This window comes from Pinus tabuliformis, chromosome 6 (genome assembly GCF_031772625.1).
Source record: "Pinus tabuliformis cultivar Carrire ecotype Pingquan chromosome 6, CPIR1, whole genome shotgun sequence".
In the NCBI taxonomy this organism is placed as follows: domain Eukaryota; kingdom Viridiplantae; phylum Streptophyta; class Pinopsida; order Pinales; family Pinaceae; genus Pinus; species Pinus tabuliformis.
The window spans coordinates 1,106,933,044-1,106,947,542 of record NC_142292.1 but is presented as its reverse complement, the minus strand read 5'-3'; the positions used below and the strand labels follow the sequence as shown (position 1 = coordinate 1,106,947,542).

The window sequence follows — 14,499 nt, the reverse complement described above, 5'->3', positions numbered from 1 at the left end:
TCCCAGGACGAAGAATTTTTTTTAAAAGATGTTGATACATGTCTGAATTGGAAGTGTTACCAGTTTGCAGTGGTGCAAGATTCTCCTAAAAGGGAGGCACACCTCGAATCCTTGAGGACAACTAAACTGCCTGCAAGTACTCATGGAAGTTGTTCATGGTATCCCAATATTCTCAAGAAGCTTAAATCCTCGAGAAGCAAGCCACAGTATTGTTCGGAATTCTTATTTCATGGAAGTCCACAGAACCTACATTGCTACGACACGAGGAGGAAGTCAGCAGATGATCACGTCGGTTCAAATAGTTTTGACATCGTTCCACTGTTCCGCCAGCAAAACCGTAAACAGTGGGCACTATCCCCATTATCCGACTGCCACCATGCTACCTGTTTCGCTGCCCTTCATCCACTTGTGCTTGACTGCCATACAATGTTGGCTACAGACTGGGTCATTGTCGAAGGACGTATCATCCTGCTGGTCAACTATCGGTGTTCTATTGTCCACGCCATCACATTCCGACAGAAAGCCAGTCAACTCGGCCAAGCTTAAACGTAGGAATCCATTAGGACCCATGCGGTGTGACAATTCGTTACAACTGTTCGATTTCTTTAGGTCTATTTTATATATATATATATATATATATATATATATACATATATAACCAGTGTTCCACGGGGACGCGTCCCCCAGGGTCGGGTGTGCGCACCCCTCGCACCCCACGCACCCGGGACGGGGAGTCTCTTGGGGGTGCGTTTCCCCACGCACCCTTTTTGGGGAGTCTTGGGGAGACGCAAGGGGGTGCGTTTCCCCAGTGTGGGAGTCTAGACTCCCCAAGACTCCCCAAAAAGGGTGCTTCTGGGCGTCCCCCTTCAGTATGGGAGTCTAGACTCCCCAAAAAGGGTGCGCCTGGGCGTCCCCCTTTAAATTTGTCTAATAAGACTTAAAAATTCAAATTCAAAATCAAAAATTCAAAACTCAAAACCATTAAATTTTATTTTTTTTAAACTAAATAACTAAAACTTAAAAGTCTAAAAAAAAATTAAAATTAAAACTAAATAATTAAAACTTAAAAGCCTAAACCTTAAAGTTAAAAGCTCATTTCATTTCAACCCAAAGTCATTTCCATTTCACTCTTAACTATTTTTGAGTTTGAACTTTGAAACTTTTAGTTATATAGATTTAGTGTTCAAACTTTGAAAATATACTAGTATCTTTTGCTTTCAATTTAGATTCTAGAATGATGGATGATGAATTTAGTTTTTAAACCAATGTAGATTGTAGAATGATGAACCATTGAATGATGAATGATATCGATCAATGTATTTGAATATTTTATTATTGATTTTTATTTTTGCTTTTCGAATCTCATGGTATGTATGAATAATAATTAATTCAATAATGAGACTTGTCACTTGAGTATGTCATATGAATGATGTATGTATCAAAATGAATGATGAGGATGGATCAATGATTCAAATTTCAATTGTCTATTTAATATTTTTATGCTTTCATTATTGAACAGTGAACAATGAATATGAACTTGAAATATATATATATATATATATATATATATATATATATATATATATACATATACATATACACCTCGACGACTCCCCGCACCCCCGAAATTTCCCTAAAATTTGAGGGTACTCCCACACGTCCCCCCTGTGCGTCTCCCCGCACCCGCGTCTCCCCGCACCGGAGTCTTGGTGGAACATTGTATATAACATAACTATAGTTACAATAAAAATATATATCATCATTATATAATACATATAGTTACATAATTAAATTATAACAAAAAAAAAATAAAAATTTGAAGTTATAAAAATAAATAAATGTCAGTGAAGAAAACAAAAATATATTATTTAAAAAAATTAGACTTGTTAAAAAAATAAAAAATTATTATTATTAAAAAAATAAAAAAAATCCAAGGAAATAATATTGATAAGCTACATGATGAATCGATGACCAAATTGTACACATTGAGATGACAGACACTAAGTGAAGAAAATCCCCAGCATTAAAGCTTTTGAGGACAAAGCTTCTGAAGGGAGAGGCTATGTTATGAATATAATTCATAGCAATTAGATAAATAAAATAAATATAAATATTAAATAATTAAATATTAGTTAGGTTAAATAGTCATTAAATTAGGTGAAAAAGCATGTCTAAAAGACATGCCCATTCACGAAAGGTCACCTGCTGAGGTATAAAAGTAGGGTCCTCGTTGTAATCCTATATCATCTTATACAATTTTATATATTAATAAATTATTATTACAAATACCTGTGTATTTTTACACTCAAGTCTACAAGCTACCAGTCTTCTTGTTTTAGCCATAGTTTTTATGCTTATAGACAAGCCCTCAAATGGAAGTGAACCCATTGCCTTCTCCGCTCACACTAAGAGGAAGAATAATGTTGGTCCAAGAAGACAAGGTCAAGGGTTCAAGCAAGGATTCAAAGAAGGAAAAAAATGAAGGTGCTACAATTGCAACAGGTTTGGCCATTATGCTAGAGAGTGTCCTCATAAGAAGGATACTCCAAGGGATGGTGACAACAACAATCACAACGATTTCAAAGGCAATGACAATCAAAGGAATAACATGTTCAACAATAAAGGAAAGAGGAATGCTCCTGCTGCTCAATATGGAAATGGTCGACCTCCCAAAAGGACGATAAATTCCAGGTATGAGGAAAGTAATGTTGTAGGAAAACAAAAGGAATTTTATATTATTTCTGCTCTATCTACTGTTTCTCCTCCAGATACTTTGGATCATTGGTTGATTGATAGTGGAGCCTCAAGGCACTTCACTAGGTACAAGGAGGCCCTCTCAAATTTGATTGAAAAGAAGACTAATTTGGAAATCATACTTGGAGATAATGCTACCTATCCCGTGAAACGAATAGGTACTGTCACTCTTCACCTGAATCAAGGTCAAACCATTCATCTACAAAAAGTGTTGTATATGCGCGATTTCAAGAAGAACCTGGTTTCTATTTTTGCAATGGAAGATAAAGGTTTCAAGGTAGCATTCATTGATGGAAAGGTATGTATTTGGCAAAGAAACCCTAAAGATGCATTTTCACTTGGATGGTCTCTATCAAGTTGGAGGAAGTCCTTTGGGAGACTTGACTTGTGATACTTCTCTTCAATTTGAATTATGGCACCAAATATTTTCTCACCTTCATTACAAAGCCCGAATTAAACGTGAATGATGAAGGAATTTGTCAGGGTTGTGCATCTAAGAAACTTAAAAGGGACCATTCCCTTCTAGTGAAAGCCAAACTGCCGATATTCTTCAGTTGGTTCACTCTAAACTATCTGGTATGTTGCCCATAACATCATTGGGAGGATACTTATACTATGCAATCTTTGTGGATGACTTCTCACGCAAGACATGGTTCTATTTCTTGAGGAAGAAGGATAAAGTGTTCAAATGGTTCTGTTCTTTCAAAACATTGGTGGAAAATTAAACAAGGAAGAAAATTAAGATATTGAGAACCGACAATGGAACCGAATATGAATCAAATGAATTCAATGACTTTTGCAAAGAGGTTTGCATTAAGAGGGAGACAACTATTACATACACTCCTGAGAAAAGTGGTGTTGCTGAAAGGAAAAACCGAACAATCATGGAAGCCACCCGTGCCATGCTCCATGGTCAAGGTCTACTGAAGTTCTTATGGGGAGAAGTTGGCAACACTGCTATGTATGTTCAAAATAGGAGCCTGCATCAAGCACTGGATTTTAAGAGACCGAGGAAGTTTTCACTGGTAAGAAACCTGATGTTTATCATTTTAGAATATTTGGTTGTCCCATATATTTTCATGTGCCTAAAGAGAAAAGAAACAAGTTAGAAGCATCTGGGAAGAAAGGTATATTTGTGGGCTATAGTTAGAATTCAAAGGCATATAGAATCTATGTTCCTAGATAAAGAGATGTGGAAATCAGCCATGATGTCACCTTCAATGAGGACACTACCCTTGGGAAAGCCAAAGATCTCCCCATTCCAAGGAAGGATAATGATGATGCTGTTGAAAAAGAGGATGAACCTCCGACAGATGAGCCTATGCCCGATGGATCCTATTGATCCACCACCTGGTAATCCCTCTACCTCAAGGAAAAGACCTTTGTAGCTCAAAGATATTCTCGAAGATGTTGAATGACATATTGCTCCAAGACGGACATTCCATGAAAGCAAGAAGTCGAATAGGTATCAAGGTTACTTAGTTGCTATGAGTACTATTGTTCAATCTGAGCCATGTATGTTCGAAGAAGCCATAAAACACCAAGTCTGGAAGGATGCGATGAATGAGAAATATGAATCTATCATGAAAAATGATGTTTGGGATGTGGTGCCTAGACCAAAGGACAAGTCCATAGTCACCTCAAAATGGCTATACAAAATCAAACATGGAGCTGATGGGAGTGCTAAAAAATATAAGGCCAGGTTTGTTGCTTGAGGCTTCTCTCAAAAGGAAGGAGTGGACTATGACGAGATATTTGCACCAGTTTCCCGATATACCACTATCCGATCGATTATTGCTCTCGTTGCCTCTCAAGGATGGAGCCTACATCAAATGGATGTTAAGACTGCTTTCTTGCATGGCTCACTTAAGGAGGAAGTCTACCTGGAACAACTTTAGGGGTCCGAAGTACAAGATCGAAGGACACACATATGCAGGTTGAAGAAATCCCTCTATGGGTTGAAGAAAGCCCTCTATGGGTTGAAGAAAACCCTCTATGGGTTGAAGCAAGCCCCTAGGGCTTGGTATGAGAGGATTGATAACTATCTTATGAAGTTGGCATTTATGAGGAGCGATGCTGATCCTAACCTATAATTCAAGGTTGAAAAGGACATGCATCTCATTTTGATCCCTTATGTAGATGATCTCTTTTTGACAGGTGCAGACCCTCTCATTTATCAATGCAAGAGGGAGTTGGCTTCTGAGTTCGAGATGAAGGACCTAGGTCTGATGCACTACTTCTTAAGCCTAGAGGTTTGGCAAAAGCCAGGTGAGATTTTCCTTTCTCAAGGAAAATACATTGTGAAGCTGTTTGAGAGATGTGGGATAGTGGATTGCAAGTTTGTGTCTACTCCAGTGGAACTCAACTTCAAGAAGCCATATGGCAGTGCTGTCAGGACCGGATTAGCAAACCCTTTTGAATATAGACAATTTGTGGGGGCCCTGATTTCTTGGTAAATTCCCGTCTAGACATATGCTTTGTTGTGAATACATTGAGTCAATTTATGGTCGAGTCTCATCACATACATTGGATTGTTGCTAAGAATCTTTTAAGATATCTTCGTGGCACAATCAAATATGGACTGAGATTCACTATCGGGAATTTGAGGCTACATCGATATATCGATGCTGATTGGGCTGGCAGTGTGGTGGATCGTAAGAGCACGTCTAGATGTTGCTTCTCATTGGTGTCTGCTTCAATTTCTTGGATGAGCAGGAAGCAGAAATCGGTTGCTCTAAGCACCACCGATGCCGAATACATTGCTGCTAGTATGACCTGTTGTGAAGCTTTTTGGTTGAGGAAGCTCTTTAGTGAGCTATTTGAGCATGTGTTGGATACTATCGTGATCTACTATGACAACAAAAGTGGGATTCGCCTTTCAGAGAATCTCGTGTTCCATGACCGCTCCAAGCACATTTATATCAGGTACCACTTTATCTGGGATATGGTACAATGGGGAGCAATAAGGCTCCAACACATCAGGACCGAGGAGCTTGGGGCTTGGGGTACTTCTTGGAGCTATGAGCGACCATAGGGTGAGTGGTTCACCTTCCCCCATTGGTGCGCTATGTACAGGGTGAGTGGTTCACCTTCCCTTGTGATACCACATGATGGTTGACATGTGTGGTTCACCTTCCCCTATGATTGATGACTCGTGTGTAGGGTGGGTGGTTCACCTTCCCCTACGATTGATGACACGTGTGGAGGGTGAGTGGTTCACCTTCCCCTACGATTGACATGCATAGGATGAGTGGTTCACCTTCTCCTATGGCATATGAGCAGGATGAGTGGTTCACCTTCTCTTGCTGATTCCCCAACATACATGCTACCCATGTAGTCCGACACTAATGGGAAGTACCTCTCATCTGGCCAATGAGTTGGTAAAAGTGGATAGAGACCATATCATTACTGATGGACGCATTGTGTATGGTCGTACTCCCTATGTCTAGGATGTATGGAACTTATTCTGGGATCAAATCTGATTGTGGTTTTACCTTTGGACTGACTTTTGTTAGTGGAGAGTGGTAAGGTCTTGTGACTCTCTCTCAATTGATTCTTCTTCATTATTCATATCAGTGTTCAGCAGAGCAGAGATGAGATGCGATGCAAAGATGGTTCATGACAAGAGGATGGCATGATGATGGATGATGATGGATGGATTAGCAAGTGGAATTCTCCCTAGTTGAGAGGGAGTGTTAAAATTGACAACTAGGGCCAAATTTCACCCTGGGACAACTCATTTGGTGGAGATGATGATTGCATTAAATTCCTCTTTTAGAGAGGACCAAAATTGACATAAAGATCATCCAATTTGGACAAGTAGAAGTGTGTTTTTGAATTTATGCCCACACATGTACAAATTGTTCAGGTCGGCCACACCATCATGTAGGCTCATGAAGCCCAATAGACATGTCTCTTCACCCTCAACGACTTTTATAAATACAAGTATCCTCTCACCTCATTTGGCATCATCATCACACACACATTCTTCTCTCCTTCTCTCATTGGTTCATACAACATTGGGCATTCTATCTCTCTCACACATGTGGAACAAGTAGGCTGAATTTCTGGACAAAATTACAGGGCCAAAATTTTTAGGAGGTGACCAAGTTTGACCAACGTTGACGAGGGACGCCTTGACCAGTTTTGACTGCGAGTTTTCGAGGATTATTTTTGTTTCTCTAGGCCGCATTACTGGGCATAGAAGTCGAGAATATATGGGCACTTTGACTAGCGTTGACTTCAGGGTTGACTGCAACTTTGACCGCAGAAAATTACAACCAATTTTCTCTCTCCTTTGATCGAATTCAGAAGGATTGTTTTGGGCTGACTTTGACCAATAGGGAAGGCCGAATTTGACTGAGGTTGACCGAGCTCAAGGAGGCAAGTTTGATAGTTGTGTTGACCATCTTTGGCTTTCTGGTTAGGGCCGAGTTTGACTACAGAATTGTCAGGGCCGTTTTGACTGTGATTTGGAAGTCAATTTTACTTTTATACTTTCTCTCTCTTTTGAGAATTTGATACAATAATAAGAAGAATTGATCAAAGGGTTTTCCCCACATGGGGTTTTTCCCCGACATTTGCCAAATTTGGTGTCCTCTTGTCTTGGCTTGTTTTCTACATTTTTGTTTCATGTTCTATCTACTTTTACTGTCAATGTGATTAATGGTTAATGTGATTGCTACTGGAAATTGTCATTGGGCTACTATAGGAACATTGAAGTAATTGTCCTAAGCATAGAACATACCATTATTAACTAAAATTAACACTGGTCTAAAATTCTAGGAACAATTTTTTTGGAAGTAACTCAAGGGCTACAAACATGAAGATTTGTAGAATTGTTCTGAGAAAATTGAAGATACAAAATTAGCCTAAGACTTGTAGGGTAAATCAACCAAAGGTAACAACAAAACTATTCTTTTATGGCTTCATAGGATTAACCCCACTGAAATCAGGAATAATTAAAATAAGCCTAGATCTTTTTGGCCATTCTGTTGAAAGTAACATAGGCAAATGTGTTGCAGCTTGTGGAACACATCAGTTAGATTATTAACATGAACAATATTGTAGGAAATGAAATAAGACAAAAGAAATCAAAGAATTAGATCTTTAAAATATATTTTTTGGTAAAATTTAAATATTTTATGTACTTTTCATAAACTAAGTCACTAAATTCAAACTGGCCCAAGTCATGGCTGACTCTGAGTTGAGTCTGAATTCCCTTGACTGAATATGAGTTTTGAAACTTTGGTTCATGGTACCATCAAAGAGTATTGTATTGCACTTCAATGAAATAAAAATTGCTCAGGGCAAAGGTTTTGGTTACTAACATGGGCTCTGTTGCCTTAAAATATAGCATGTCCAATGAGAGGACTCACCAGGAAAGGGCTATAACCTATGCCAACAATGAGGAAGGGTTGCCATTGTCACCTCAAAAACCTTCTACCTATTGTTTAGTGGGATTTCAACTAGAAGGGAGGCTTCTCTATGCCACCTACTAGGTATTATAATACTATGGCTCAAGGTTACTAATTTTGGAGGTCTAAAGATAGGTTATGGGCTTGGCAAGGCTTAAGAAGAGCAAGATGATTTTGACTACGATTCAAGCTCTGAATAATTAGACCTATGACAAGGTTGGCATAAGTTAGGGTTTGATTGATGTTCGTTGTTAGGGCATGCAATGACATATAACAACCTTAGAAAATTTGTTAAAATGATCTTCAATGAGAAGGGAAGCAAGGATTTCCCATAGAGAGTAGGGCTAATGCAAACACGAGGGATTTAAGGCTCTTAGGTTTGTGCAAAAGCAATAAATAGGGATGATGCCAACACTATTAAGGCATGCAAGACGATATATGATGCTAGATTTTGTTTTATTATGGTTTACACAAATTGTCCTATAATTAAGAGCCACTCCCATGCAATTAAATCACACTTCACACAAATATTCTTTTAAAACCCTAGTGGTTATGATAGTCATCTAGGAGAAAAAGGGTTAAGGGAAATTTTATTTGATTTTAAGGTGATCAACATGTTGAGGATTCAATAGAGCAGCAAGTATGTTAATTCTCTTTTCTTGATAACTGTTTGTGTTACCTTTTTCTTTATTAGCTTTGTTCCTTATATTATAGTGTGAGATACATCAAACAACTACCAAAACAATAAAAATAGTGACACAGTATATAAGCTGTGAGTTAGGGCCAAAACCCCTCCTCTTGAGGGGAAAACCCTTAAATCTCTTCTCTTCTTATAGATCTTTCAATTGACGAATACCATGACCTAGTGACTCAGACAAATACCCTCCAAGATCAAGATCAACTCGGCCTCCCACTACAAGGACTTCGACCTCTTATTGTAGATCCGAAATTTTGTCTTCCGGCAATTGCTGCTACTCCTCTTAGAGACTTCGATCTCCTTCGTATAGCCTTCTCTTCCCTTCGGTTGCCTTTTCTTGAGATTTAGGGCTAGTGAGACACCCTAAGTGACCTTTGCTTGCCTTCCCTTCTCTCTTTCTTCCAAGATCGAACTAGAGATAGTTCCAGTGTATAAACCCTAACTTCGTCTTTCACAAGAGAGAGAGAGAACTAGCCCAAGCTCTTCAACTTCTTTAACTTCCTCTTCGTACCTTCTTCTTTGACCTTTCTTCTTCCTCTCCTTCGCATAGAATGAGATGAGTGAGTGTGTCTAGTGGAGGTCGATTTCATCTCTCTATATAGGCTCCTTTCAAGGGTAGACGTGGCTCTTCATGTAGGTCAACTTGACAGCTTCTAGGCTGACTTGATCTTGGAGGTATTTCGACGCTTTAAAGACAAAATAAATTTTCTTTGCAAGATACAATATGCCCATAGGGTCTTCAATATATTACAATGACTCTTAAATCTAGGACAAACCCTAAAAGCACTCAATGGGTGCTTGACCTATAAAATAAAAGAACTTGAGCATGAAACTCATGCTCCAATAATAATAATTTCTTTTCATTTATTATTTACAAGAGTACATTTCATACTTATGAAGACTGAACCTAGTTACACATTTTTCAACACAACACACTCTAGCGAATAGTGCCTTATCCTACAATGGGAAATGGAGTCTCAAGGGAATTAATTGCAAAGCAAGGACCTTGTTGAAGTAAGGGGTGATGCACTAGGGCATCCACTTGTAAAACTCTAGCTACTATTCTTGTGAGGGGAGAAATTAATTATAAGGTCTTAACACTAGGAGGTCCCTTATAGCTATGAAGAAGATAAATCCACATGCAAGAATGAAGCAAAGTTCTACTAGTAATGAGCATTTAGTCATGAAGCAACAGAAACCCTGCTTAAAACATTTAAAGCATGCAAAAGATTAAAAATCGGTAATAAACATAAATATTATTCCTCAATATCTCTTCTTTCAATCCCAAAATAGTGTTTCCAAGCCAAAATTCACATCTAAGACAAATTTCATCCACAAAAGATCACATTATGCCCAAGTGGTGAAAACGACAACTAACTTGTACTCTTCTATGAGAGGCCAAATTCACATGCCTGATGATGAAAACAGAGGTGAGGAGGCAGCTCTATTTATTTAAGCCTTCCTCCACTCACTTTACAAATAAAATTAACTAAAGGCCCTAAAGACAAGTTGACTTTTGAATGTTCCACAAGAAAGACGTTACAAACCAACCTCAACCCAAAAACAAGAAAAATATGCCATAAAAGCCCACACGTGCAAGAATAAATGCTCCAATAGTGCGACATAACTCAATGTTGGAGGAACTGTCCTCCCTGATTGCTTAGAGACCAGAGCCGTAAACTCTATAGATCTGTGCTTGAACTTTGAATAGAATCGTGAACAGAACCGTGTAGATTTGTGCCCAAATTGTGGATGGAATTGTGAATCAAACTGTGGATGGAACCATACTTCACTCAGATAAACGTGATTTTTGGACCCGTGGGAATCGTGAATGTTTCATGCATGATTTTGCCGGCCAAAACACAATTTCAACACGGTTCCAAGATGCTTCCTACATGTTTCCGGATGGCACGGACATGGGTTCAGGTGGTTTATGTGGGGTCTAGGGTGAGTTTAGGGAAAGGGAGGATGAGGTTAAAAGGCCTCTATGATATGCTCAAAAAATTGATGTTTATTTTTAATTGCTAGAAACTAGATCGCTGATGCTTGAATAATTAATCATGGATATACTATGGATGCCATATCTATCTTGATTTATGTAGAATTATGCATGTTTTCTTATCTTCTGCAACTAAATTGGTATTCTAGATGTTCTTTTTAAATATAAATGCAATGTGTGTGCACACACACACACACACGAATATATATATATATATATATATATATATATATATATATATATATATATATATATATATATAATTCGTGTGTATGTATGCATATATATTTATGTATATGTGTGTGTATATATATATATATACACACACTCATGTACACACATACACATATATATAATAGAAACTTTTGAGATGCTTCGCTTCCGAAGATTTTTCGAAAATCACGCTTTTGACGCTTCGCTTCCAAAAAACGTCCTTGCTTTGTCCTCACTTTGCGCAACATTGATGTCGCCCTCGAAATGAGCTCAATAAGCCCTCAAAATGTGAGTTAAGGGCTAAAAGGTGCTCTGTGCTCCAAGATATGCTCAAGGCTCATGTACTAGTCATCAAAAGTATCTCCATGCTAAGACGTAATGCGCAAAAGGTTCCTTATGTCACCCTCACAAGAGAAAAAGGGGTGGTGTGGCATCATATCTCTCGAGCGTTGGGGCTCCAACATGATGTGCAAGCCCTCCCTAGTCATGTGAAGGATGATCCTCATGATCTAGGTTTTGGATCAAGTGATGCTAATCAAACAGTGTCAAGACCATCTTGAGGCATCATGGGTCCATTGGGTACATCATCAATATCTTCAACCTTAAGCGTCATGAGATCAACATTTCAACATCTAGGGGTTCCTACGCGTGTCAACCATCACGTGGAAGCAACAAATGGCCCAACGCTTTATTCTAGGTAGGCAATGTTGCTCCATGAAAGTCAATCTTTTTGTTTGCTTTGAATAGCGCAGCTGCTACTGCTCTATTGAGGAGGTTGGGCAATCACCTCTAGAAGCGTCTATTGCTGTGATGTGGACTACCTAAGAAACCCTCCTCAATATCAAGTGTAAATAAATCAATCATTAGGTAACTAAGACCATAGATGCATCATAGTGGACCATATTTAAAGTTAGGGGCACAACCAATACTTCACACAAAGATCACCATCAAATATCTAACTAGAGCAAGTCCTGTATGGGTGTTCATTCTGTTATGTTCGGGAGGGCTAGGTGGATAACCCTAGTAGGTGTTTCCAATCCCCAAGGGAAGGTGATAGGTCCCAGGTCAACGCATCAATCCATAGGTGTAAGTGGAGATGGTGGTAATGGGGTGGGCAAGACTTTGGGACCAAGTGCGATAGCCAGGTGACCAATGAATGGTGGTCCACCATGTTGAGTGTATAGATGTACGGAGGGAGCAATTGTGGAGGCATGTGTTACCCCTTTTCTCGACCTGTTTTTTCCACCCCTCTGGTGCACCTTTTACTTCTTTATGATAATGCTTTGATATGGTGCATAGCTTAAGAGCCCAAGCTTGCATTTGAGAGATTTAGCATTTATTACCCCTTAATATGAAGCAATTTATTGCTCATTAGGGTTGAGACAATACAAGGGTTCCTTTTTATGTGTGGAGCATCAAGTGCTCTAGGAACTGGGTGATGGCTAATGAGGGGGTAGAGCTCATGCTAGGCTTTTTCCCACGTGCTAATTTTAGTCCTAGCCATCTTTCACATTTTTTTTCTTTTATTTTTACTGTTATGAACATAAATTATGTTAAAATAAATAAAAACAGATAATAAATAATAATCATATTAATATGAAAATAATAATAAATAATAAGTAAATTAACTAATGATTAGTTAGTTAATTATGAAAAAACATGTCTTAGAGACATGCCTGTTCGTGAAAGGGTACTTACCTGGCTATATATACAGGACCCTCATTCTCATTTGTACTCATCCTATATTCATTCTTTTATACAATATACAATTTACAATCACTGTCCTACGATGGATGTCTTTGTATACGAAGTATTTTAATATTTCCGCTACATATATGACTTACTTTTGGTTGTTACACTTACTTTCTCTATTTTATCATTCTTTTAGCTGCACGAACCTCCAACACAATGTTTTTCGGGGCAGATCCAAGGATGAGGATGAACGAGTACCAATCCCCATGACCAATGACCACCTAATGGAAGAATGGATTTGAGATAGAGGGAATGATGGGAAGTTGCAAGTATGGAATATCACAAGCACACTACTTCAATCAGAGCCTTTGTAATAGTGTCCTTCCTATAACCTTAAGGCCTCAGAGGAGGTCTCATTGTACTAGGATCAAAGACTAACCACCCGAGTGAAGTGAGGGAACAAGAATATGGTCAAGATCGGCCAATTATCTGTATGACCCTTGATTCATATTAACATGCCCCAAAACAATAAGCAAAAGCACATGATTGCAAAATGGTAAAAGTATCTGCTGATGGATGACCCACCTTCCTTCAAGGATGAATGCTGGATGGGAGCAAAAGATCTGACAGGAGCATATGTATGTGGAGGGTCCATGACATCATGTCAAGTGCTGATCAATAGAGCTGCTGGCTGGTTGGTTGTCCAAGAAGGAGGTAAAATTCTCCTATGGGTTACCCACTTTTTGGTGGGTAACAGGTCCAATGACTGTTAAAGTAATCATGAGAGGACTTTCCTCTCTGGGCGGGAAGTTGTAGATATGTTTCAAGATTTAACATTGACTCTTTGTTATTCCTATTGCGGAAGCCTTCTCCGTAGTTCATTATAACAGTAAAGGAGTAAATTATCTTTGTTTATTTCTGGTTGATAAGGGATATAATTGTATTTCTACACATTTGTGTGTGGAAAGTAATAGTATATGTCTCTGTGATCAGAGGCAAGTGAGCCATAATGGCCTATGGATGGTATTCTGTTATAATTCTTTTGTGTCAGTTCCTGCAAAAAAATTACGAAGGCATAATTCAATTCATTGAACAGCCCCTTTTTAGACATCTTGGCCAGTATAATTGCAAAATAAGTTCTCTATTAATTTGATAGCATGTTTAAAGCTTATGTGACCTTTTTCTCTTATGTAGAATTGTTTAGATGGTTTTAAATGTTTGATTTTTGACAGTGATATTGCAATTTGCCGAGATCACCCTCTCTGAATATTTTGGGGACTGATTACTTTGTGCAATAAAGTTGACTTCATTACAACATTATAGCATTTGAACTGTTTTTTTCGATAAGTCATTATGTTTTGATGTATGTGACTGTTGACAGGTTGTTCCATTGCTAATGAAAGCAATAGGATGGCAAGGAGGGAGCGTACTGGCACTTGAGACACTTAAACGTGTAGTTGTTGCTGGCAATCGAGCTAGAGATGCCCTTGTGGCTCAAGGACTAAAGTGAGTATGTTATGCGCATTTTCAGTAACTAGGATATTTTTGTTATAGTCCATTTGTCATGGTTTAGATTTAGAGCACCATTATAGATGCACCTGCTTCAGGAAATGATTTTTTTGTTCAAAAGTGAACTTTGAAAGTCACTTTTGTCTAATCTGGGTGATATTGAGATCATTCTATAGCTTCTTCTATATATTTTTTAGGTTTTTGTTAAGTTTTAAGTT

General features: G+C 38.4%; 1 protein-coding gene across 1 annotated transcript in view; it reads left to right on the top strand.

Annotated features, from left to right (window-relative positions):
- Window positions 1-14,499, top strand: part of GRV2 (DNAJ heat shock N-terminal domain-containing protein) — a 466,773-nt gene that overhangs the window by 323,393 nt on the left and 128,881 nt on the right. The window contains exon 20 of the mRNA XM_089425195.1: window positions 14,154-14,278. Within this exon, the coding sequence (XP_089281321.1) occupies window positions 14,154-14,278 (125 nt within the window). The remainder of the gene's footprint in view (window positions 1-14,153; window positions 14,279-14,499) is intronic.